The sequence below is a fragment of the Canis lupus genome, chromosome 33 (genome assembly GCF_011100685.1).
Source record: "Canis lupus familiaris isolate Mischka breed German Shepherd chromosome 33, alternate assembly UU_Cfam_GSD_1.0, whole genome shotgun sequence".
NCBI lineage: Eukaryota > Metazoa > Chordata > Mammalia > Carnivora > Canidae > Canis > Canis lupus.
Window position 1 is genome coordinate 17,223,359 of NC_049254.1, and position 25,615 is coordinate 17,248,973.

At 39.0% G+C, this 25,615-nt stretch overlaps 1 protein-coding gene and 1 long non-coding RNA gene across 19 annotated transcripts in view; one reads left to right on the forward strand and one right to left on the reverse strand.

Annotated features, from left to right (window-relative positions):
- LOC111093728 overlaps nucleotides 1-18,861 on the reverse strand; it is a 30,642-nt gene extending 11,781 nt beyond the window's left edge. The window contains exons 1-3 of one of the 6 annotated variants that reach the window (XR_005383308.1): nucleotides 18,705-18,861; nucleotides 17,516-18,237; nucleotides 2,256-2,342 (exon numbers count right to left, since the gene is read on the reverse strand). This is a non-coding gene — a long non-coding RNA (uncharacterized LOC111093728). Of the gene's footprint in view, nucleotides 1-2,255; nucleotides 2,343-5,823; nucleotides 6,079-6,781; nucleotides 6,798-13,837; nucleotides 13,980-15,869; nucleotides 15,888-17,515; nucleotides 18,238-18,704 lie in introns of those variants that run through there. The other 5 variants (XR_005383309.1, XR_005383313.1, XR_005383311.1 and 2 more) reach the window with 5 other exon arrangements.
- Nucleotides 1-25,615, forward strand: part of PHLDB2 (pleckstrin homology like domain family B member 2) — a 217,085-nt gene that overhangs the window by 186,302 nt on the left and 5,168 nt on the right. For 3 of the 13 annotated variants that reach the window (XM_038582782.1, XM_038582788.1, XM_038582789.1), the window contains 10 exons: nucleotides 604-792; nucleotides 2,584-2,724; nucleotides 3,899-3,998; nucleotides 6,716-6,730; nucleotides 7,748-7,768; nucleotides 10,495-10,530; nucleotides 12,049-12,253; nucleotides 21,482-21,572; nucleotides 22,543-22,689; nucleotides 24,547-24,766. In XM_038582782.1, the coding sequence (XP_038438710.1) occupies nucleotides 604-792; nucleotides 2,584-2,724; nucleotides 3,899-3,998; nucleotides 6,716-6,730; nucleotides 7,748-7,768; nucleotides 10,495-10,530; nucleotides 12,049-12,253; nucleotides 21,482-21,572; nucleotides 22,543-22,689; nucleotides 24,547-24,766 (1,165 nt within the window). Of the gene's footprint in view, nucleotides 1-603; nucleotides 793-2,583; nucleotides 2,725-3,898; nucleotides 3,999-6,715; nucleotides 6,731-7,747; nucleotides 7,769-9,469; nucleotides 9,698-10,494; nucleotides 10,531-12,048; nucleotides 12,254-21,481; nucleotides 21,573-22,542; nucleotides 22,690-24,546; nucleotides 24,767-25,615 lie in introns of those variants that run through there. The other 10 variants (XM_038582792.1, XM_038582791.1, XM_038582785.1 and 7 more) reach the window with 9 other exon arrangements.

Here is a 25,615-nt window from a genome sequence, read left to right on the forward strand (position 1 = left end):
GACATTTCATTCATTCACTGCTTTCCTCATGTCAAAGATTAACCCATGGTTACCTGAAAATGAAGATGTGTGTGACCCATATATGTCTGGTTGACCAGTAGGCCAGAGTGATGCTGAGTATGAAAAACATACCAACCTGGGACACTGTTCTATGGATTGTCATATTGGAAATCATGAAATAGGTGGTGCAGAGTGGAGTGCCAAGAGAATTAAGTTCAAGACAATAAGCTCTAGATCTTAGCACTCTGACCTGACCTCGTTTTCATAGAAACCAAAAAGCCTTTCTTAAACTGTTAGTTTGAATCATTTTTCCAGTTTGATTTTGTTTTATGTTTGTGGTATGGATTTTTTTTTTAATGTTATGCCTTTTTAGAACATCTGGGAAGGGGCAGCGAGTAGTAAATTAAAACACCTTAGAACTGATCCAAGTTGCTCCCAGAGTGGAATTTTAACAAGAGGCTAAATTGAAAGCTCCTGGCCATCATTTGTGACTTTGTGATTAAAATACAAGAAAACAGAATAATGAGATTATCGATTTCATTTCTTTGTCTTATTCTTTCATTTCATATGGACACGTGCATACTTTTTCTTTCTCCTATAAAGCAAAGATCACCTGTCTGTTCTGGATTTATGTTTCCTTCCACCCTCTCTCCTCATCCTATCACTCAACTTCCATCAGCCCCTTGGCCGGAAGTCCTGGCTCCGACTGTTGATCCTTTCCCTTTAAATGACACACCTCCTCCTCTACCAGCTAAGAAACACAGAATGCAGCAACAGCAGCAGGAGCAACAGGTAACTTAGGCACTGGTGTTCAGAGTCTGAGATTTTGACCTTGACAACAAAGTCAGTAATGTGGAATCTTGCCTTCCACTTTTCCAAAAGTATTTTTAAAAAAAGAAAAGTAACATATTCCTTTGCTAGGTTTTCTTTTATCTGGTTGGTTTTTGTTCTTACATTTTTTTAAGGACATTTAGTATTTTTTAAGAGTGTTGGGATTGTTCTAAACTTTGACACCTTGATTGTCCCCTCTTGACTTTTGACATATTGGAGCTAGATACGTTTCACGTCTTCATGCTTCAGTTCCCATTCAATCCAAATATTGCAACTTGTCTCAGGTAGTTTTCAAAATGATAATAATTATATCCATTAAATCCATAGTATAAAAAGTTGCTGTGTCAATGCAAAATATTTTCCTTACAAACTTACTGAAATCATAATAATGGACATCATACCCTTGCTATGTGTCAAAATGTGCTAGACATTTTACAAATAAATATCTCATTTCTTCCGTCTACTAGTCCTGAGAAATAGGAATTAACTCCTTATTGACATTTAGGGAACTGAGGCTTAGCAGAGGTAAATAGCTTGTCCAGGGTCACACCACGAAGAATGCATTTGGTTCATAGAAATTTTTACTGATCATATCTTTTAAATAAAAAATTCATTATTATGAATGTCAACCTTCTTTTAGTATATCTAGTGCATAATCATGCTTGGGTATTCAAAAAGTCTGTTTTGAGGTTTCCTTTCAACTATAATCAGACGTTATATGAATTTGGCCCCAGAAGATGGTAAGGAGTCCTAGTGACTGGATCCCCAAATTTGATGAGCCCTGGTTTGCTGTGCCCAGCCATTACATTTCTTGAAGTTATCTTTACTGCCTTTTACCTTTTATTAAAGGACTATATCTCTTTGCTACTTTTAGGCTAATAAATATTAACTACTATAAATAGATAATTATAAAGTTAAAATTTAGATATATTTCATGATTGGCATGTTTAAAGATCATAAATTTGCTAATTCAAATCTGCATTAATTTTGATGTATTTCAACAACCTGAGCTTATAAAAAAAGTGATCAAACCCTAAGAACCTCTAATTAGGAAATTGCTACTCAAGGCATTTTGGGAAGAGGCTAAGAAAAATTTGGACAAATTTCAAGTTGGCAAAAATGTTGCCTAAGGAATCTGAAAAAAAAATAAGAAAGAAATGATCAACCAGAGGATTTTTAAATATAAGGGGTTACTGTAGGGATTTCTTGGGTAAGATCTTTTTAAATAAAAGAGTAACCTTAAACGTTATATGGATTTGGAGTGTTTATATGTAATTAAAATATTATTCCAACTTTAAAACAACTTCCCTGTTTACTCGCTCTTTCTCTCCATCTTCTCCCTTCTCCCTTCCTTGTTCTCCTCACACTGGGATCTGTGCCATCATACAAAACTGTCCAGACAGACAAGGGGAGAAACTGCTTACTTGCTTTGTCCACTGGCTGTTCCGCCATCCACATGGCGACCATCATAATAATTTGTAAGTTGTCCTGAGGCCCCAAGGCAGCAGGCACTATGAAAGTGAAAGGTGGATTTTTTTAAGTTTCTAGGTTCAGTAGTAAATTCTTCCAGTGTCTATGTATCTTACCAAATGCTAGCCCTAGTCTATTAGTGAACACAAGTATAAGTTGATTTTTTTTAAATTCTGTGTTAAAATTCCAAAACTTCTTTGTAAATGCATACTTCTTAATTTCTTCAGTGACCTGTTTCAATTAGTCAAGTTTTGCTATTCTGCTTTACATTTGCATTTAAAGCATTTTAGAAGTCTGGAAGAAAGGAAAAAACAGCATAAAGAAGGCCTCTATCTGAGTGACACTTTGCCTCGAAAGAAAACCACACCTTCCATATCCCCACATTTCAGCAGTGCTACTATGGGGAGAAGCACCACCCCAAAGGTAGGACGTGGGGTGAACCAGGGGCTTTGCATTCAGTGAGTCTTGTCCTAATGTTGGCCAACGAGCAAAGGCTCTTTAAAAAAGTGCTGAATAATAAACCATCAAGTTGGCTTGTTGGGCAGATGTATGACTCTATTGTATTCGGAAGGCATTTGGAATTGTACGCTCTGGGACTGAAGGACCTGGTCCTGGGTATTTTCTCCCACCACCACACAAATGGTGGATAGTGTTCACCTACATGACAGATTCCCAAGACTGCCTCCCAGATCTGGAAATTGGGGAATATAAACTCTGGATTCCAGGAATAAGAATTGAGAGTTGTCTCTATAAGCCTGTTCCTGGACTAAGCTCTTTGTATAGATTTTCTCATTTTAAAATCCAGCAACGCTATTCAGTAGAGGTTCTCGTTATTTTCCACATTGTACAGATGAACAAAGCGAGGTGTAAAGAAGCTAAGCAACTAGCCCAAGTGCCTTCAGCTGGTTAGCAGTGAAGCTGGACTATGAACCTACGTGTGACACTTGAGTCCTCACTCATGTTTTCCTGACATGGCCAGGGTGTCACTGCAGAAAGAGAGGGAGAGGCAAATGAGAAGGAGGTTCTGCATGGGCCAGGCTTTGGGGCCCTTCCCCTGTCCTTAATCAGAGTCACTTTGTTTTAATCTATTTTATAAACTGGTATTTCAAGTCTATGTCACACTAAGGATTTTCTATCTTAAAAAGTGCTAAGCCCACTAGGGTAGGTCATCGGTCCCTCCAGTCTTCAGGGGGAGATGGAAATTGGTACACTTGTAACAAATACAGCTCTTCTTTTCCTTGTGCATGATATGCATGCATTCTTGTACCTGCATCTGCCCTTTGCTCCTTACGCATGAAGATCGTTAGTTGTTCTCTAAGGGTGATTTTGGACAGCGTTTCCCCATCTGTCTTCTTTTTTTGGAATTGCTGCCACTGGAGAGATTGCTGTGGTGTTGAACCTGCTGTGCAGCTCCTTGGAAGGGCCCATGACTGGCCTTTGCCACTTAGCATGCATAAATGGGACGCCTTCATTCCTCCTTCTTATCTTCCCTGCCCTCTGGGCTTACACCGGTGCTATGGAAATGGGGATGTGGCCCCATCCTGGAGGACCATGTGGTCTGCAGTTTGCCTGAGATATTTCCTCCCGGTTCTCACAGGCTCACCTGCCCCTGGGACAGAGCAACAGCTGCGGCAGTGTACTCCCTCACTCCCTGGCAACCATGACCAAAGACTCAGACTCTCGGAGGATGCTCAGAGGTAGGTACCTTTTAAGTCAAACATCATGTCTGTGGTTAAGCATTAGAATTCTCAGGGAGAGAGCTCAAGAACAGGGTTGGGGATCATTAGGGAGGGAACAACCAAAATCCTCAGTTTTGTTCTTAACGAGTCTTCTTTGAGGAAGGATCTAGATCTCATTATTGCTATTCTAAGGTAACTTTTTCTAATATATGTATGGCTGGCAGCTTTTAAACATACGCATTGTACTTTATAAATTCAATAGAATTCTCAAACCAGGAAAGCCCCCAGGGAATTACTAACCTTCCCATTTGGTAGAAAGAAAAGAGACCAAGCAAATCCAGAGATCACCAGGGCACTTAACTAAAGCCACTTATGTGGTCTGTGGCTGAGCCACTGTTGAAACATACGCAGAAGAGTCATTGAGCTGCCATAGTCAGTAGAACACTAGTGGCCCAAGGCAGTATCCCCTGTGGGCTTCTAATGTGGCCTGAACTTTTATTCTATGTGGTTGTTGGGTTTCAGATAGACTTTGATTCTCGGCATCTTTTACCTCTTTGTAATAATACATTACATTTATAATAGGGCTGTCAAATAGTCTTTGTGGGGCTAGGAGAAATTACTATAATGCAGTTCCAGAGGTGAGTTTCTCCTTGAGAGGATTAGAGTTGTGTCAACACAGTCATTTACGTCAATAATTTATATGAGCCTTAACTTTTGAGCAGGCATGGTGCTAGAGACCAAGAATGAAAATGAATGACACAGTCCTCACCCCTGACATGCTTATACTCTAGTGAGGAAGGAAGACACGTAATAGATTATTTAAATGAAATGTGGTAAATGCCATGATGGAGGAGTGCCCAGGATATAAAGGGGGATGCTGATGGAGTAGTGGGCATTTGGGTTCTAAATGCATTCATGCATTAGTGGGATTGAAACCCTTCCTTCCAAGCAGGCTGGGATTCAGTTCTTTTTTTTTTTAATAATAAATTTATTTTTTATTGGTGTTCAATTTGCCAACATACAGAATAACACCCAGTGCTCATCCCGTCAAGTGCCCCCCTCAGTGCCCGTCACCCATTCACCCCCACCGCCCACCCTTGGGATTCAGTTCTGACTACTCAGCCCTTCTGCCAGTGGTACCAGGGGATAAACACTAGTTTCCTGCCCTTCTCCCCAGAAGAGAAAAAAATGTGTGTGTGTGTGTGTGTGTATGAATGAATTTTGGTATATATAAAATATAAAAATGTATGTATGTGTGATATATATATATATATATATATATATATATATATATATATATCTCACTTGGATGAGGATTTTGAATATTACCAGAAGTGATTTAAGAGCTCATGGAGGCTGTAGTATTCATAAGAGACATTTATAATGCATGAGAGGTTTATAATGTTAATATGTGAATCATATACAGTTGATTGAACTCTGCTTTTATTTTCTTTACTATAATTTCTTAAGCTAAAATATATCTTATAATTTATCAATATGCTAAAATATCTCTTATGATTTATGAATAATAAAAATACATCAGTCTTGATATTTTGGCTCTCATTTATCATTGTTCACTTGTGGGTCAAGTCTATTTTCTGTTAAAGTATTTTTCTGTGATATTTTTAGACTTTTTGAATGGGTTTTTCCCACTGGGTGAAGATTTCAAAGTTTGAGTTGGCCACAAGACCATATTTTATGTCAAGAGTATTTTCTTAATGAGTAAGAAAAACTAGAACTTTGTGCTAAATGGAGAGATTTGTGAATTTGAGAGCTATTAACATTATCCTGTAAGAGGATTCTTACGAGAATTGTGAAACTGAAGGATGTTCAATCTTTATTTTTCTAATCTCTTTTTGCCCAACACGTAATGGGAATTCCCATGTTAGATTCATAGAGGAAATGTGAGCCAATTCCCTTAGGTCCATTAGGGATGTACTCTGCAAGATCCATTGACTTTGAGCTATCTTTCTGCTCTGATTCTTCACTGATGGACTTCACCTTTGTATATCTGGGAAAATTGCTGCTCCATTCTTTCTTGCTGCAGCTCTCAAGTGCACTTCTTAAAGAGTTTCATGTGGTCCTGATGAGGTAGCTTCTGAGGAAACAGAGAACCATCATGTTGTGTGTTGGTCCAAGCAGAGATGAGGTGTCTTGTGAAGCCAGAGGAGGAGGGGCCAGGGACTGCTGTTTTCAGAGCCACAATAGATGGAAACATTGGCAGGATTTTCTACTGACCCCATACAGGTGGGGGTCATACAAAGGGGGGGACCCCATACAAAGACCAGGAGGGTTGAATCATTATTGCATTTCGAATTGTTTCACGAACATATTACTGGCTTCACTAAAATAGCAAATGCAAGTAAAATTCCATGGATTTGAAAAAATTGGACCCAACACATTTTCATGAACTCAAATGTAATAGATCTTATCATGTAGGAGGGACTTACACAATTAACTTAAACAAACTGTTTTTTTTGCTGCTTGTCCATAATGGATACGTCAAGGACAATGGTGTAAGTATAAGCCTTCCTTCCGTCAGCACTGTTTTCATAGAACTGACAATGTGAATCATGCAAACAAAGATCTTTGAGAGCAGAGTTTAAAGCAGAGAGCCCAGGAGCTCAGCTCTTAAAGTTGTAATGGTTATTGGCTTTTGTACAACTTGTGAACTGTTCCTTTGTAAGCTCTAGAATGAATGAAATCTTTGTCCTTTTGTCTTCTGTTAAATGCAGGAAAGTCCAAGAAAGGTATGGCAACCTCCCTTGTGTGGTGTTTTTGTTTCCAGCAAATGGGGACAGGTCATTGTTCAGTCATCTTTAAGAAATGATCAGATTTGAAAATAGTGGATTTTTAGTCTAATCATTCCTTTTACACAATAGAGAGAAATTGTTGCACATTTGCTAGAAACTCAATCCTGAGTGCAGCTGTTCATTCACAAGCAGCTGCATGAGCCCCTTTGTTTTTTTTTTTTTGTTTTTTGTTTTTTTATTACAACAGACCATGCCGGAAACAAGAGTGCCGGGAAAGCATGGTTTTGTAAGACCCAGAATTTAGATAAAGATAAGAGTAGGCATTGTCATGTATGTAGGCTAAATGTAAAACACGATGTTTCTCTCCAGGTATAAATAAGGCTGGGTACAGGGGAGGAGGGGACAGTTTAGGACACTCCCACATATGCATCCATTTAAGCCTATTTTAGAAGAAAGACCTTGAGCCCGGTGAAGACCACTTTACCTGACTGGCTTGAATAAATGAGGTGCTTATTAGTGTGGCCAGGTGATGGAGACACAGGGTATCAGAGGACAGACTGGTCATAAAATTTGATGGACAGTGCTTCAGATAATTGAATGGCATTTTATAAACCCTAGCGCTTAAAAATTATTGCTATCTGCTTGGCACAAAGAATTGTTTTATCGCTATGATCTCGTTTTTATTCTCCCTGTTTTCTAGTTGGCAAATATGTGTAAAGATGTTGTTTTCAAAATGTTGACTAACTGTATGTATGTATGTATCATAAGATTATTTTTTAACTTCTTGAGTTCTTCTCTGTAAACTCAGATTTAATCTAGAAATGTGAATCCATCTTGCCTTGTTAATCTGGTGTTGTGACTAACGCTGTCAAAGATGGCATGTTGGAAGTGTATATTTTTCCTGTCCCCTGTCATCCTTTTTGATCTTGTCTCTTTCTCCCTTTCTCCATCATTCCCCTCCTTCATTCATGACTCGTCCTGTATCTTCGTCTCCCGGCTGTGGACTATGTTTAGGAAGAATGAATTTCTCAGCAGGTGAGCTATGATAGGCTAACTTGTCAGAAATACTGATGAATTTTATCCTTTTTTTAAAAATTTGTATTTTTTTAACTTAAATTCAATTAATTATCATATAACGTATTATTAGTTTCAGAGGTAGAGGGCCGTGATTCATTGTTCTTATATAACACCCAGTGCTCATTATGTCACATGCTCTCCTTAATGTCCATCACCCCAGTTTCCCCATCCCCCCACCCCACCCCTCCAGTGACCCTCAGTTTGTTCCCTATGATTAAATGCCTCTTATGGTTTGTCGCCCTCTCTGATTTCGTCTTGTTTTACTTTTTCCTCTTTTCCCCTATGGTCCTCTGTTAGGTTTCTTAAATTCCACATATGAGTGAAATCATATGATAATTGCCTTTCTCTGACTGACTTATTTCACTTAGCATAATACCCTCTAGTTCCATCCACGTTGTTGCAAATGGCAAGATTTCATTTTTTTTTTTTTGATGGCTGAGTTGTTTTCTGTTATATACATATACCATATCTTCTTTACTCATTTATCTGTTAAGGGACATCTGGGCTCTTTCCATAGTTTGGCTATTGTGGACATTGCTGCAGACACACACACACACACAAAAAATATTCAACATCACTAGGTATCTGTGTAATTGTATCCCCCTAAACCCAAGTCATAGTTTTAAGTCATTTCATTTTCTATATTAATCCCAGATAACCATTTAAAGTATACATCACAGGGCACTTGGGTGGTTCAGTTGGTTAAGCATCTGTCTCTTGATATCTGCTCAGGTCCTGATCCCAGGACTGTGGGATTGAGCCCTGAGTTGGGCTTGCACTGGGCATGGAGTCTGCTTAAGATTCTCTCTCTCTCCCTCTCCCTCTACTGTGCCCCCTCTCCCTCTCTTTAGAAAAAAAAAAAAAAGGAAGGAAGGAAGGAAACAACACACATTTGGAAAATATTGGCAAAACTATAGATCCCGCAATGGTACAATGGTTAAATCACAAAGAAGTTTTTAAGTGTAAGTGGGCAGAATTAATAGATAGGCATGGAGAAGAAGAAAGAGGAGGAGAAGGAGGAGGAGGAGGAGGAGAGGAGGAGAAGGAAGAGGAAGGAGAAGGAGAGGAAGAGGAGGAGGAGGAAGAAGAAGAAGAAGGAAAAGGAGAAGGAGAAGAAGAAGAAGAAGAAGAAGAAGAAGAAGAAGAAGAAGAAGAAAGAAGAAAGAGGAAAGAAGAAAGGACCTTGCACATCCATTCTTCTGGCTCTCTTGGGCAGTGAAGAGAGTTGAGTTGGGTTCCTTGCATGTGCTATGCTTAGCCATAGCCTCAGATATTGTCAGGTCTCACTTTACAAACCTTGTAACTTCCCCTCAGGTGGCTATTTCTGTGTAGAGAGAAAGGATTTAGAGCATTTGAAAGGCCCCTTTTTGCTTTTTAGTTGCTGTTCCACTGCTGAATGTTTTCTTGCTACATAATTTAAAAACAAAAACAGAAGTAGTCTCAGGGATTGGGAAAGTCGAATTGTTCCCAATGCACTTACTTTGCCCCTACCCGAGACAGTAGATGCATCCCACTTCCTTATTTAGCCACTACTAAACCTGGAAATTACAGATGAGAAAATGAATTGATTTGGTGGCTCTTTAGTTCATGACATCCCTATGCTAAGTAGAAGGGGATCCTGTGGTGACCAGGACACGTGTGTCCCCCTCCCTGGTATAGCTTGCACCTGTTCTGGAGCTACCTAGCTGCACGAGCAGTTCCTCTTGGACCTCCTACCAGAATATCCTCCTTGGTTTGCTGTTCTTCTGGGGTGTTTCCTCTGCCAGAAGTGCCTGTACCTTTGGACAGGCAGGCCAGAGCCCGAGTCCCAAAACCAGCTCTTTGGACACACACTGGTGCAATTCCAGGATCACAGGGAAGAGTTCCAGGCCTTTATTTGTGACTGCAGAGGTAACTGAATTTTTTTGAAATTGGTCAGGAGGGAGGAGGCTAAGCCAGGTGATAGTTGAGTTCAGTGTAAAGTGTTGCCCTTTTGGAGAAATGAGCCTCTCCATGAGGTAGAACATTTCCACTCACCTTGGATCCACAGAAAACAAAAGTCCTGCACTGGGAAATATATGCTCATTAGCAGCAGGATCTTTCACTTAAATTGTCGTGAAAATCTAGGTACTCATCCTACCATCAGAATGATCCACCAAACTTGGATAACTGGTGGGGTGATCTGGGGTATTTATGTTCACAGTCCTCAGCACCGTACACAGTGACACAGCTGGTCCCCGTGCCCACATCTGAAATTTTTGAGTCATTTTAGTGTACTCTTTACTTCCCCTGAAGATTGTAAGTTCATTTTCTTATTCTGCAATGCTTTAAAAAAATCGTGGAAGATAGAAGGATCAGGACACACCATCTTCTGCTTTTCCAAGAAGGTGTTGGTTGCATTATAGGGATTTACCTTTCCTGGTTATGAAAAACTGAAGGCCAAGAGGAGGTTGTGGCACATGGTGGTGTCAAGGAGATAATTCTCATATGTTTTAAATTACGTGGCTGTCTTTTAGGGATTTGGTTTTCATACTAACACAAGGAAACATCTTTCGCATAGTCCGTGCCAATGTTGAAATTTTCTTTGCCAATAAGCCTTTTTTGAAAGCATAGGGAAAGATGCATGTGTGACTTTTTCAAATAATTTTTGGTGTTTTTTTTTTCTGTCCCCCTCCTTTTCATAATAACTGGAAACAATTTAAAAGGAGCAATTAGTAATTCCAAAAGTTCAAGTATCAAAGGTAAATATTTGAGTAATGATTTTTTTTTAAAGGCACAAGCTCCACGCTTATGAATGCACTGGCTTCACTTAATGCTTTCTGCATTAATCACGATTAATGGCATTTTATCTTAAGTATCATGGTATGCTTCTTTGTGTTGCATCTTCCCTTAGCCAAGTGATAATGTGGCTTTTGTGTGTGTGTATCTGTAATTTATAATTACAGCTTATATTAAGGAAACTTACTTCCCCAGAAATGCTCTCATCTGAACTGAAGTATTTTCACTTTGATATTTAAAACGAATCCAAATAGCTTGGCGTGCAAGCTCCCTGTGGAACTAAAATCACTTTACAGAAACTTTTGGTGTCTGATGGTTTGTGAAAGCCTCGTGGATGTGGCTTCTGTTTTTGAATGGGAATGCTCAAATGACGGCTGAGGGAGCTGTTTGGAATCATTGTCCTCCTTTCACCCTCTGCCTGCTTTTTTGGCCATTGCATTGCGGATTAAAAGCCTCATTGAAGGTAGGTAGAGTGCAAGGAGAGAGGTGAAATTCAAATGGTCCAACCATAGACTCTTAATGGATATGGTAATAAATTTGATGAGGGGGAAAGAGATTGCAAAATGACTGTAGAGGAAGGTCTTTTTAGTGATTTGAGGAATTGGTTTAGCAGGAATCCTGCCCTGTTTCCTGCAGGTAAGGTAAATAGAGAATTGAAAGGGAGAAGAAATCAATTTGCATTGCCTCAAATCAGCCACCAGAGAGAGCAAGCCATAGCAACAATATTTTTGCTGCTGTTGATGTGAGTTCTACATTTTCCTGTGATTGGCTACCAACAACTAGCTGAGGGCTGACAGCTAAGGTGGAAAAAGAAGAGAGTTCTGTGTACGGTATTTAGGAGGAGGGTGCCCATTGGGAGGATTGTTGACTCTAAATGTTTGAAATAATGGATGGACAAGGAAAATTGAAAAAAGAATGAGAAAAATGTGCAGTTTGGATTTTTACCAGATTAAAAGTGTTAGTGATAATATAAGCGAGATAGAAGATTCTTAAATTCTGTACCTAGATGGTCCACCTGCTATTTTATGACCAAATCAAGTGTTCTTTAAATTTACATCCTGCTGAAGGAGTAGCTGCCCTAAGACCCTTCTGTTGGTTGTCACCAGGAGTCATCTTGCTTCACTTGAACCCAGCTACTTTCAGAAGATACAGGGCCTTCAGTTGTGATTCTGTTTTGTCCTGGTTTTGCTTTGTCGTTTTAGTGTGCGCTGATGTATTCTTCTCAGTTGTACTGAGATGTGGGAATGGCAAAGGAAAGTGGGAGGTGATCCGCTGACTAAAAAGATCACTCCTAAGACCACTTGTTTGAAACTCTTGCTTGCACTGAGCATGATGCTGTGTCTTTGATCTTCTTGGCTTCAGAACAAATTAGACCAAGGTCCATGTTTCACAGGCAGATGTTTCGGGTTGCCCATTTGAGCCTCAGAAGATCTAAGGCTAGAAAGTGAAACATACTAACATATTTATGGCTCTTTCCTTAGGGTATAATCACCAACAGATGAGTGAAGGACAAAGGCAGAAATCTGAATTTTACAACCGCACGGCATCTGAATCAAACGTCTACTTGAACAGTTTCCACTACCCTGATCACAGCTACAAGGACCAGGCCTTTGATACTTTGAGCCTAGACAGCTCCGATAGCATGGAGACCAGCATCTCAGCCTGCTCCCCTGACAACATCTCTAGGTGAGATGACGTATTCACGGTTAAGGTTTCTGGTTTAGAAAAGCACCTGCTGGTTTCAAAGAGTAAAGTCATCAATTTGGGGTGATGTACATGTACAAGCCCAAACTTCTGAGACATAAACCGTCTACAGGGTGGAAGAGGGTTGAGTGTCGTGGCAGCCTTTCAAAGTGTTTTCTTTGTATCCTGTGTGACTTAGCCAGTCAGACATCATAAAATCCGTTTTTCTCCTTTACTCTATTTCTTTACATTTGAGTTCACGTGTATGCTGTGCTTCCTCTGTTGGTTGACTTCAAGCCTCATTAGGTCTTCTTTTGATTGAATAAAGAAACAATTTCCAACAGCATAGTATGAACTTTGAAGGATTTCTTACACTTATGTTTCATTAGAAGGAAGACTTTAGCTGTTCCACATACTAGAATTTTTGTAAGGGTTTAACCATTCACATTTGGGTTCATACTTTGAGGCAAGCAAAGATGGTCTTAATGGAATTACTGCTAAAGGCACATCTAAAATATAGATCTAGTCATGGTACTCTGCCCCTTTGAAAGCTTTGATGATGCCCTACTACCCTTTGAGTAAAGTCATGCCCTAGAGTCTGCATTCTGGATCCATCCCGGCTCCTCATTCACTCTCTGCTCCTGATACACCTCACAGGGTTTCTTATTAATTGAGAGGGTGACGAATACTCAAATCTCTGTGCCTTTGACCATATTGGTCCCAGGCCTGGAATCAAGTAGTTCGTTCATTCATTCATTTATAGGTTCCTTATAGAGTGCTCCTATACAGCGTCTTATAGAGCACTTATAGAGTGCTCTAGAGTCAACAGTGGAGTGGAATTGGCTCATACTGGCTCTATACTCACACTAGCAAGTACCAAATTTGCATATTTCCCTCTATTTGCATATTTCCCTCTATCAGTAAAGTCATGTTGGTAGTTGGAAATTGGCCATGGTGGGAGTATTTACTCCCCATAAATCAACATTTGCTATGTATCAGGATTTTTATTTCCCTCCAGAGAGCTGATTTACCAGCACAACACTGTCTATAGTCAGTTTATCCTTCCATTTGTGTATTCACTCAATCTATACTTAATAAGCACTGGTAGTGTCTGGTATTATGAAATATCTTTACCATCTCCCTCCCCCTGTCCCATCTGAGCCTGGAGAAACTTTCCTTGTCCTTCAGGCTTAAACTTAAATTGGAAATTCATGAAAATTTCTCTTTTAGGGCCTTTTTCTTCTGTTTGCACTACAGTTGATTCTTTTATCTGTTATACCATTGATCACACTGCAGTATAAAATTTTTTCTGCAGTAATTAATTGGTGAATTCTTCAATGTCAAGGAGGATGTCTAAGTATCTTTTGGTTTCTACACTCAACAGAGATCTTAGCAGATAGTGGGTATTCACTGAGTTTTGGCTCAATAAATACTTCAGGATATAGTAAAATGGATATATTTCCAATTTGTTATTTTTTAAATTTTTGTTTGATCTATTTTAATCAGCTGAGAACCATTATGGTTAAGAAACATTCAATATTCAATAAGTGTTACTTGAGCATTTACGTATCCCAAATACAAATGTCCGCTTGGATAATTGCCATCAACAGAATTCCCTCTATTGGAAGGAAACCCAGCATGAAAGCAGGAATGCTCGTGCTATTTGGGTGATGGTCATGCTACTTGAAGCAGGTCACAGAATGTTCTTGGTCCTGAATTGCTTGCTAGTCTGTGAAATGGAAAGGTTGTTTCTTTAATACAAGACAATGATGGATTTTAAAACATTACGATGGAAAATTACCATCATATAAATAGAATTTATTTCTTTACAAAGATTTGAATAATTTGCTCTCTCCTCACCTACAATAAAAGAATGACAGAGACAGAGGGAAAGTAATACCAGCAAGGTGTACTTAGCTTTGGGTTATTTCATATTTCAAAATGAAAAGCATATGAAAGACCCAACTGTAACCAGACATTATAACTAGGAAATTTTAGGGCTGGGGGAAAAGGAGAAGAGGACAGATGCTACATTTTGTGGTAAATAAAGCATGCAGTATATTTTCATTTTGGCATTAATGGATTAAATATTAATATTATTGAATATATCAGAGAAGGAAAGGAGTCTCTGGGAAAAAATACTGAAGCAACAATGAGAATTGTATTGCTGCTTGTCACACGGGAATGACCTAAATTGAAAGAGGAGATTATGTAATGATAAAGAACAGGGCTTTTTAGGGTGACAGGGGGTCTCAGTTGGTTAAGCAATGACTCTTGATTTCAGCTCAGGTCGTGATCTCAGGGTCATGAGAATGAGCCCCGCATAGCCTCCGTGTGCAGCAGGGGAATCTTCTTGAGATTCTCTCTCTCTTTCCTCCTCCTCTCCCCCCAAAAATAAATAAATAAATAAATCTTTGTTTTGTTTTGTTTTGTTTTTAAAGATAAAGCCTTTTGGGAGGCTACCATTATTATTTCAGGTTAGAAGGATTAATGTTTCATGTTAAATATTAGAAGATGCAGTATCTCATTTTTTAAGAAGTTTACTATGACTGCTTGGGGGGATACACTTAAAAGTGTGGAAGGGTTGGGCAGCAAACCATCTGGCACTGAAGGTGCTCTGGTGACACTCGCTGCCCTGAACTTGTCCCAGCTGTGCCACCAGGTGCCGGGAGCTGACACTGTCAGAACAGAAAGCTTAGAAGTTTGAGTACTTATTAATAGATGACAATAAACTGACTAATCACATGTGGTCTTTTGGATAACAAGACACAAGCGTCAGCAACCCAGCAACTATGATACCACAGTAGCAGGAGGAATAGAAGTGGGCATTAAGAGCGAGATTACAGGACGCAGCAGTTCAGATTCCCATTGTCAGAGGGACTCCTGTGCTTCTATGGCACTTTGTACTTAGTCCTTATTTTGAAAACAGCAGACTCTTCTTCCCTCTTCCCAAATAATTGTGAATATTTTAGACCAATATTTCTTTGGTGAACTCTTGATTGCTTGACCTTTTTATCTATTTTTTTAAAGATTTTTATTTATTTGACAGAAAGTGGGGGGGTGGGAGGCAGAGGGAGAGGGAGAAAGAATCTGAAGCAGTCTCCACACTGAACACAGAGCCCGAGGCTGGCCTTGATCCCAGGACCCTGAGATCATGACCTAAGCCAAAAAGGAGAGTCAGAAACTTAACCGACTGAGCCACCCAGGCGCCCCTATCTGTCCATTTTTGAGTTCATCTTTAGTAAAGAAATAGACTCTAAGCATTTTCCTCTCTCGGCATTTTTCCACTCCATGCCCTTTCCTCCCCTTCCAAAAATTGAAAGTAAGTATTCATCCCTTCAAATATTCACTCCCCATCTCTCATATTTAATTGTGATGAACACCAGTTGTGCAGCAGTGGCTATAGGAAATTATCCCAAAAGGATCCACTTGGATCATAATTACCAAGCATTACACATTCAGATCTGAACACTTAAGCACAGTGACAGGGCAAGAACTTAATTTTTTTTTAAGATTTTATTTATTTGTTCATGAGAGACACACAGAGAGAGGCAGAGACATAGGCAAAGGGAGAAGCAGGATCCCCACAGGGAGCTCGATGCAGCACTTGATCCCAGGACCCGGGGATCACGACGACCTAAGCCAAAGGCAGACGCTTGACCACTGAGCCACCCAGGTGCCCCAGAACTTAATTTATTTTTATTTGCTTGCCCAATTGCTTTTTCTTAAAATGATTTCCAGAGGTAGAGAATGAGAATGATTCCACTAAATACGCCTAATGAAAAGGACAGCATCACCGTAGTGCATTCCTGGCAGCTAGTTACACATGACTACGATCATTTTGTATATGTAGTTCATGCAGACCTGACCCAGTGGCTCTAGCAATCACAGATAACCAGTCACCATATTGGTCAGAAATTACCAATAGTATCTATTTTGTCGTGCTATCCGACCCTCTGAATGTCACACACACACACACACACACACACACACACACACACACCAAAAAAGAAAAAAAAGAAGAAGAAGAAGAATCCAAAGTATAAGATACTTGTAAAAGGTTTAGTATTGAAAGGAGGAGAGAAACATTTTTCTTCTGTACCACCATCTATTTTTTAAAAAATACACACTACCCTAAGATCAGCTTGTACACAATCTTATGATGGACAAGAATATGGCAAACATCAGGCAAATAAGAAACTAATGTTCGGAATGTATATTATGACAACACATCCTTCATGAGAACGTTTTCAAGTCAGAAAGAGAAAGAAAGGGCTAAAACATGTTCTCTTTGTTAGATATTTTTTAAAGCTATGTATTAAAATATTCTGGAAGGATAAGTATATTAAAGATGTAATTCCAAGTATATTAAAGATGTAATTCCATGGTGAAATTCTAGCGTCAGAAACTTAGTCTTGTGGTTTATTATGTCACAGGAAGCCATTCGTGGAATTACAGAATTACTCAGAGTTAAGGGTACATTGGGCCCTTTGCTTTTTGTTGAGACATCATTTTTACGTCTACCAGTAAGTCACTTGAGTTAGGCAGTGTGTTTGCTTTTTCAGCATCATTACTCACACCAGAACAAACAAAAAGTTAAGAAAACAGGTCTTGGGTCATAGAAAACAGCAGCCAAGAGTCAATTCTGCATAAAACCCCTTTTCTGCTGAAATTACTGGCTTGGCTTAGACTGTGTAGTGTTCTGCATGCCGCCTACAATGATATGTTATTATCACAATTGCTATTACTAATTTCCTAAGCCCTGGCCTTGCGCTCATACTTGGAGAAAATGTTAGGGAATTTGATCCTTCATTATAGCTTACGTACCAGCAGTGTGCATGTGGGGCAGGGAGCAGGACTGGCTGTGCAGTTGAGGGCAATCCGTGGCTGAACTTGGGTCTAAGGGATGCTTTAGTTCGAATTTCAGATGCTTCTGATTTGTTCATTTTTGGTAAAAAAGGTTGTATTCTGTTTTTATTCTAGATAATCAACACCCAGTGTCTGCATTTTATTCTAGCAAGTTCTTCCAGAAGAGATACAGAAAACCAAAGTGATAGTAGAGGGACAGGGGCAGCCAACTGTCAAGGGGGACTGGGTGTTTCAAACCACATGAATATTGGTTAGGAAGGGTCAGAGGGCTTGTTGTGCTCTTGTAATATTCAAGGAGCTCATGAACAGAGAACGATTAGACATTTCATAAGGACTAATAATTTGCTGAAAGTACTTGAGAAGATTCATTGAAAATAAATATTCCGGGATACTTACTGGTTCTTCATTTAATGGCAATATCGGTGCACCAGTCACAGTCTTGGAAAAGTTTTATGTGTCTTGATGAGGAATTTTGTTTTGTTCCAGTTAGTTTTGTTTTTCTTTCCTTACTTATTTCTTGTATGCCATTGTTCTTTGTCTTTCTAATTTTTTTCTGTCTTTGCCTTCGCCTATAAGGTGAATATTCTAAAAAGCCCCGAAAACCTCAAATCTGCTATTTAGATTCCTTCACCCTTGACGGGAGTGTTTTTTTTTTTTCTTTATGAATATGGTTTTTACCAAAATTGGTAGGATACAGAAAGAGATCTTCGTTGACAAAATAGCAGAACATCATTGAGTATGAAAGAATGTCAAAACTAGTCATCTTTATACTGTTAATGGCCCGATGACTCAGTAGCACCAGCATCCTTACAGGAATCACATGCAAGATCAGAAATTTTTGCCTACTTTTGAAGAAGGTCAGAAGTTGAAGCAATGGAAAGAAACATTACTCCTCATAATTCGGATGGGCTTGAGAAAACTATGATGAGTATTGTGCTATAAATCACCCACTATAAAGCTTATCTTCAGGGATTTCAGACTCTCCTTTTGCATGGCAGGTACTAAGAATTTCGCTTGCTGACATTTCTATCTGCCATGGATGCCATGGTATTGACAAACCGAGACTTCTCCCTACATTCCTGTTGCAGCAGCCTGTGCTTTTCAGTGTAGGTGCAATCCTGACGGGACAAAAAAATAAAACTGGCAGTGACATAGTATCACAGAGCAGCAGAAGTTTTGCTAAATAAAAGTGGTTTACATGTCAAAGAAATATTAAAATCAAAGATAGCAAAAGCTGTAGAGAACAAGTAGGTGTCTGTGGATACAAATTATTTTTCTCAACAAAATAACCAAAATGGTCTTAAAAACATATAAAAGGTGGCTTAAAAAAATAGGTGACTTTAGGTGCCTAAGGGTTATTAAGACACGAGGTGGTAAATGTTAACATGTATTTTCTATCAAATGTTTTCAGAAAATTGAGTTCCTTTGGAGCAAAAGTTAAGATATTTATGTAAATATTGCCAAATAATGACTATCATTGGCAGAAACTTAATTATAAATATTAAAAAATAAATGGAAAACACCCTCAAAAATTCTAAAAAGTGAATAGAAATATTTGAAGACAAGCAACTATTTGAAAACTTACCCCCAGGATGTGCCCAAATTATAGATATATGAAAAACCATGGGCTGAAAATATTTGTTTCTAACCAATTTCCAACCAATTCATCTGGATAGGTTTCAGGGTCATACCTAGGCCCAGTGCATGGAAGCTGTAGGAAGATTGATTTGGGTTCAACTTAAGTATCAACATTCTAAGAATGTTGTTCAAACAATGAAGGGATGGATACAGAAAGTTTTCTGTAACAACGCTCAGGCACAACCTAGATGAAAACAGTATGTTGTAGAAAAAACTGAAGAACAGATGGGGGTTAGACAATTGGTGAGTGCTTGTTTTTGTTTCTTTAGTTGGTGAGTTTTTAAGACCCGAGACTTAGTGGAATCAAATTATTTATTTACAAATCGATAGGAGACATAAGACATATATACCTGTGTCTGTGACATATATGTCACAGAAAACACTATAGAATATAAACATGATACTCATCATGTTGAGCTGATGAGGTGTGCCACTTTAGCATCTATGATGTTGACTGTTCTCCGTAAAAAGACATACACTTTTAATTTGTGCAAAAATTAAAGATTTTTTTCTTTAATTCTTACGGATTGAAGAGAGCAGAACTTACCCTTTTGTACCACCCCAAACAGTCCATGGAAATGAACTGTTCTCTCTCTATAAGGAGAACACATCTGGATAAAAATTAGCCCAATGTAACCTTGCAAAGTAGGAGATTAGCTAAACTCCTAAAGATACAACATTGCTAAGGTTGACCCTTTCCCGGATGGATGCAGTTTGTAATGGGGCTGGGAGCACTGATCTTTTTTTTTTTTTTTTTTTTTCTAAAAAACAGTTTTTTAGAGTGGTTATGTAGGTTCAACAAAATTGAGAGGAAGGTACAGAATTTCCCATATACCCCATCTCCACACATATGCAGCCTCCCAGGTTATCCTCATGCCCCACCAGAGTGGTACATTCGTTACAACTGATGAACCCATGTTGATACTTTATTATCACCCAAAGTCCATAGTTTACAACTGGGTTCACATCTGATGTTGTGCATTCTCTGGGTTTGGACAAATGTAAAATGTCATATATCTCTCATCATAGTGTCATACAGAGGGTTCTCACTGCCCTGAAAACCCTGCGTGCTCTGATTATTCATCCCGCCTTCCCTCCCCCGACTTCAAACCGCTGGCCACCATGCGTCTTTTTACTGTCTCCGTGGTTCTCTTTTCCAGAATGTTGTAAGGCTGGAGTCATACAGTATTTAGCCTTTTCAGATTGGCTTCTTTCACTTCGTAATATGCATTTAAGGTTCCTTCATGTCTCTTGCTTGCTAGCTCATTTCTTTTTAGTGCTAAATAATATTCCATGGTCTGGAAGTACTACAGTTTATTTTATTCATTTACCTACAGAAGGATATCTTGGTTGCTTCCAAATTTTGGCAGTTAGGAATAAAGTGGCTATAAAACTGCTGCTACTGATTTTAAAATAAACCATATATACTGTGGACATTTATCTCTGTAAAGGAATTTAGCTCTATGTGTGAAACATCCTAGGTTTGAGTTGATCAACAATATAATTTTGAGAGACTGTAACTAAGAATTATCCTTTTCATTTTCATATGAAGTCATTCTTATATAAATGCGTCTGACGTGAATCCCTTCTGTGTGACATGCTATAGAAGATAGATACAGGCACAAAATCTGTCCCCAAGAGGGTCTAGAAAAGTGGACATATATTAAATGACTAGATAAATCTACATGCATAGGAAATAACTTTGGTTCTTTATAGCTGGAGCATCAGACTAAAGAAGTTTTGACCTAGGTCATGCCCTTTTTTCCAGAGCACTCAAATAAAATACAAGAGAAATGTAAGAGAAAAATAATAGTTTTTGGTTAATGTTAAACATTTCCAAGTTCTTTTCTTTCTCTTTTAGTTACTGACCCTAACTGTTCTTGCAGATTTTATACCTTTTAGTTTTTTTCTTTCACTTGTTATATAATGTCTTTCTCATTACATTTCTTTTGAAGCTCTTGAATCTCTTCAGAGGGGTTCCTCATCAGTACGGTAGATGAGTATTATTGACAAAACTAGCCATCACTCTTCTGCTGCATCTTTAAGAAAAGGTTTTTTTTTCTAATTGGCCTCATGATGTATGAAATAAAATATCCACATCTATGTATATTTTTAAATAATCTCTACACATAATGTGGGGCTCATGTCCATGACCCAGATATGAAGAGTCACATGCTTTTCTAATTGCGCCAGCCAGGCTCTCCCTAAAATGTCCATGTGTTTAAAGACATAGCAAAAAAGCAGCTGAGGACACATATTTCCAAACCAAATAAAGTGACTTCAAACCATAGGTGTCATCTACATAGAACTTTGGTGAGTGATAGGCTTATTGGTCTGATATGTCTGAACGATTAAAGTAACAAGAAAGCCTCCCATGGTCCATAATTTTTAGACTCTGGAAAAAAGCATTTGGAGAACATACTCTGTAAGATTTTGGGTTTCTTTATTTATGAGTAAAGCACTCTTCTTTGGTATTATTTTCCTTGCCTATATTTTGTGTCCTAAACTGAGGTAAATCAATGGCACCTACAATTTTCAGAGCTGAATTGACTTGCCTGTTCAGGTGAATGACTCTCCTAAGTAACATCCTTTAAAATGACATTGGATCGTATCATACCCCTCCCCAGGACTGGTGTGTGCACGTGCCTGTGCATGGACGCGTGTGTATTTCAAGAGACGTCAATCTCCAACAGTATTCTTAAAAGGCTTTTGTGTTCTCTTCAGTGCCAGCACTTCAAATATTGCCAGAATAGAAGAAATGGAGAGACTTTTGAAGCAGGCTCATGCAGAGAAGACCCGGCTGCTTGAATCCAGGGTAGGCATAATGTCTTTATGCCAGAGGTCGGTGAGAACGGTTCCAACTGCCCTGCACTTGACAGGAAATTATCCTTGGACCTTAAGAAGCAATATAATCTTGGAGTAGTCACTCAACCCTTTTGGCCTCATTTTTTTCATCTGAAAAGTAAAGGTGTTAGGATTTCTAAGCCTCCTTGCTGCACTATAGTTTTCTTGTGATTTAAAATACATATAGTGTCAACGTGGACCCAAAGCAGTGCTTATTATTGTATTTTCCCTTTGATGGCCACTTTGTTTGCCTCCCAGGGAACCAGGAGGAATGTCATGTCTATATGTACTCCCCCTTTCTTGCCAGCTTGTGTGCTGTTGTAATACTTAAAATCCCACATTATTGTGACTGTATCTCAAGCCCAAATCTGAACTTCCTTAGGAATCCCCCCAAATGCCTTTGCATCCTGCCTTAAAGGGCCCCTCCTTTCCTCTTCTGACTTCCTCGTGGGCTTCCTCTGCGACCTTTGGCCAGGAAGCCACAGAGCAACAAAGGAACCAGAAGGACCAGGACTGATGGCCTTCACTTAGAAGATGGTCCCTGCAAGGAGGGCTAACGCCCAGACTAGTGTTGGGTGACAATTTGTGACCCTTCTTATAAACAGGAGCGTGGTGATCATCTGTATGAAATGACTGAATACCACAAGCTGGATTTTCACTTTATATTCAGTTGTGAATACACATTATGTGTAGAGTTAACATTCAATTAAATGTTGCAGTTGCCTTTCTGATGTGGGATGATTTCGAAAACTATGTGAGAGGTGATTTTTTTTTCACCATCAAAATATTTATTAAAACCAAAGCAGGATGGAAGAGGTTATTTTAATCCAGCTGGTATATTGTTAGAGCCCGGGCTACAAAACCAACTGGAGAGAAATTTCTGTTCGTTGGAAGCATTCTAGTATAACCAGCCTTTCTTAAAATTTGTTCTGCAAATTTAGGAACGGGAAATGGAAGCCAAGAAACGAGCCCTGGAAGAAGAAAAACGACGCCGAGAACTTCTGGAAAAACGATTGCAGGAAGAAACTAGCCAGAGGCAGAAGTTAATTGAGAAGGAAGTAAAAATAAGGGAGAAACAGAGAGCACAGGTGGGTCAGTGGGTCCGGATGGGTTGGAATAGGCTGCCCCCTGGTGGTCATTCTGTAGAAGACGGCCGAGCTGTGTCCCGCTGCCTTTCCCTGTACCTTGGAACCACAAGAGGCAGATGGGGGTTCAGAGACAAAAAAAAATAAAATAAAATAAAATAAAAAAATTGTGTCTTTATCTCAAAACTGATTGAGATCTACAGACCAAATGACACTTTTCTCTACTCCTGCATGGAACATTTTAATGGGAGAAGCATTTTTTCTGCTACCTGTTTTTTGCGGTATACTTCAAAGAAGCATGGTTTTCTAGCAGCTTTGAAAAAATGCAGCTGGACTTGCTACTGAAAACAAATAAAACCCTTTGGCTGAAGAAGAGAAAGGGTTCTATTAAGCCATTTTTGGAAGCAAACACGCCAGAACAAAATAATTTTACCAAACCAATTTCTTGGTAGTGTTCGTGGGCTTTTTGGTTTTGTTTTTGTTTTTCTAACCACTGTAGGTATTGTCACACGTGGCCCCTTTGCCACAGCTGTCCACACATGTTTGTGCAAGGTTACCGGACTCAAGCAAAACTCAGGCAACCCACCCACTTCCTTAAACTTCCTGACCTGCTTATCATAGAGTCTGAATTTCTGTCACTAAAGCTGCTTACGTAATATATGTTTGCTGAGGAACTAAAATATAATTTTTTGCAGTGCCATTTGACTTAGAGTTCAAACCCATATTGCCAAGGCTTACTAGACTTCATAAAAGGTGCCATTTCTCTTATTCTTTATATCTGGCAGCAGTTTGATAGCACAGCAGTGAGAGTCTATTTTGAAGACTCTGTGCTTTGAGGTATCAGTAAGTGTGACATCTGTCTGAAGTCAAGTACCCCAGAATCAAAGGCAAGATATTGAAGGAAAAATACAAGGGAAAACTTGTTCATTTTATTTCATCATGTCAACCCTCTGCCAAATCGTGATTCACAGTGAAGATCATCCATGCCTGTTTGGCATTTTGAAGCTAAACCAAAAAGCATAATTCTATTTTAATCCTAATTATAAGGTTTGCCTCCAAGTATATAATTAGGTCATTTTCCCCAGGCCAGAGGGGTAGGGTTATTTAACAGAATAAACTAAAAAACCATTTTAGAAATATGACCCATGGTGTTACATGCTTCATAGATTACATGAAACTTTCCTCCAGCCATAGTAAAATGTAAGATATCTATGTACACCTTGTCCATATGTGTTCATTGGACAGCTCATGGAGTATAGCTTTGATTCTGCTTCTTACCTTATTTTAGCTTCACTTTTCAAAGCGTACATTTCTGCCTTCAGTTTCTATGAGAGAGTATGTGTAAGCCGATGTGCACAGCTTTGGGATATCTTGCTCGGGGTAGGGGGGGTGGTATGCTTACTAAATAATGTTTACCAATCAGGTCATGTCTGTTAGGTTGTATAGATGGAAGTCTGGGGAACTTCAGAGAGAAGGAATCGTCATCTGTAGGAGGCAGCCCAGGGAACTCCAGGCCTCGTATGATTCCCTGTTTCTAAGTGCTAAGTACCTAGTATAAACCTCAGGTTATTAACCTGAGCATCTTGCCATTTTCTCATCTGTCCATTTCAAGGAGTAGAATCTATTCACCTGACTTTATCCGCCCCTCACCTCCCCATCTCCCCCACTGTGTATCGTAGCATCCTTCTTAAAATACTATGCACTTTTTAAACTCCAAAGGATAATGTGTATCTTAAATTCTCATAATCACATGAACATTTTAATGCTTAGGCTTTTCAGTTCATGTCCACTCGTAAACATCTGTGACCTCCAGTGATGCAAATAATTAGCTATATATGACATGGGTCTGTGCCTTTCCAGGCTCGACCTCTGACACGCTATCTGCCCGTCCGGAAGGAAGACTTTGATTTGCGAAGCCACGTAGAGACTGCTGGCCACAACATTGATACCTGTTATCATGTATCAATCACAGAGAAGACTTGCCGAGGATTCCTTATCAAAATGGGTGGAAAAATTAAAACGTGGAAAAAACGATGGTTTGTTTTTGATCGGAACAAGCGCACATTCTCTTATTATGCAGGTGAGTGATTTAAAAAAAAAAAAGAAGAAGAAGAAAACCCTAAATGATCTTTTCAAACCAGGAACTCTCTGTTAAAGAGCAAAGGTGATAAATGTCAGTATGAATGGGTTGATTGGTAAGTAACAGAGTTGATGACAATCTTAGCTTAGGTATATATTATTTTATATTCAGGTTATATAGTCCCCGTGATATGAAGATCTTCTCTAGAAATAATAAAAAAACTATGTTATTTAAAAACTATGAATTAGTCTATTCTAGTTCTGAAATAAGCTGAAGTCCAAATAAGTAGTAAATGGAATTTATCTTTTTAGACAAAAATATTGACTTTTAAACTGCAAGGCTAGGATAAAAGGTTGCCGTTTATTTATTTATGGTCCTCTGCCCTATTTAAGTCACACACAATTAGGCAGCCTTAGCTGACAGTCACTCAGCTAGAGTTTATAAACGAGAATGGTTCCTGAAGCAGAGAATAAAGCTCATCACTGAACAAGCGAACAAGTATTTATGAAGTGACTGAAATCTTTTTGGATTCTTTAAATGGTGGATTATGAGAAATATACCCTATTGAATCTAAAAATACAGGAATATGTATGTAACTGCTTATTAAGACTTATTAAGAAGCCTCCTGGGTCACATATGAAACATGACCATTGTCGGCACAGGTGTAGCTCTGTCCTCTTCAACAACCAAAGAAAAGTAGTACCACCCCAGAGCTGATGAAGAGACCCTTCTCTCTGGCGATGGTACCAACATTTATGTGCATTGTCAAAAATTGTTATATCACTGTAATCAATGAGAAATAACAGTCCAGTCACTTAATCTATAGTGTGAGGTCAGGATATGTTTATG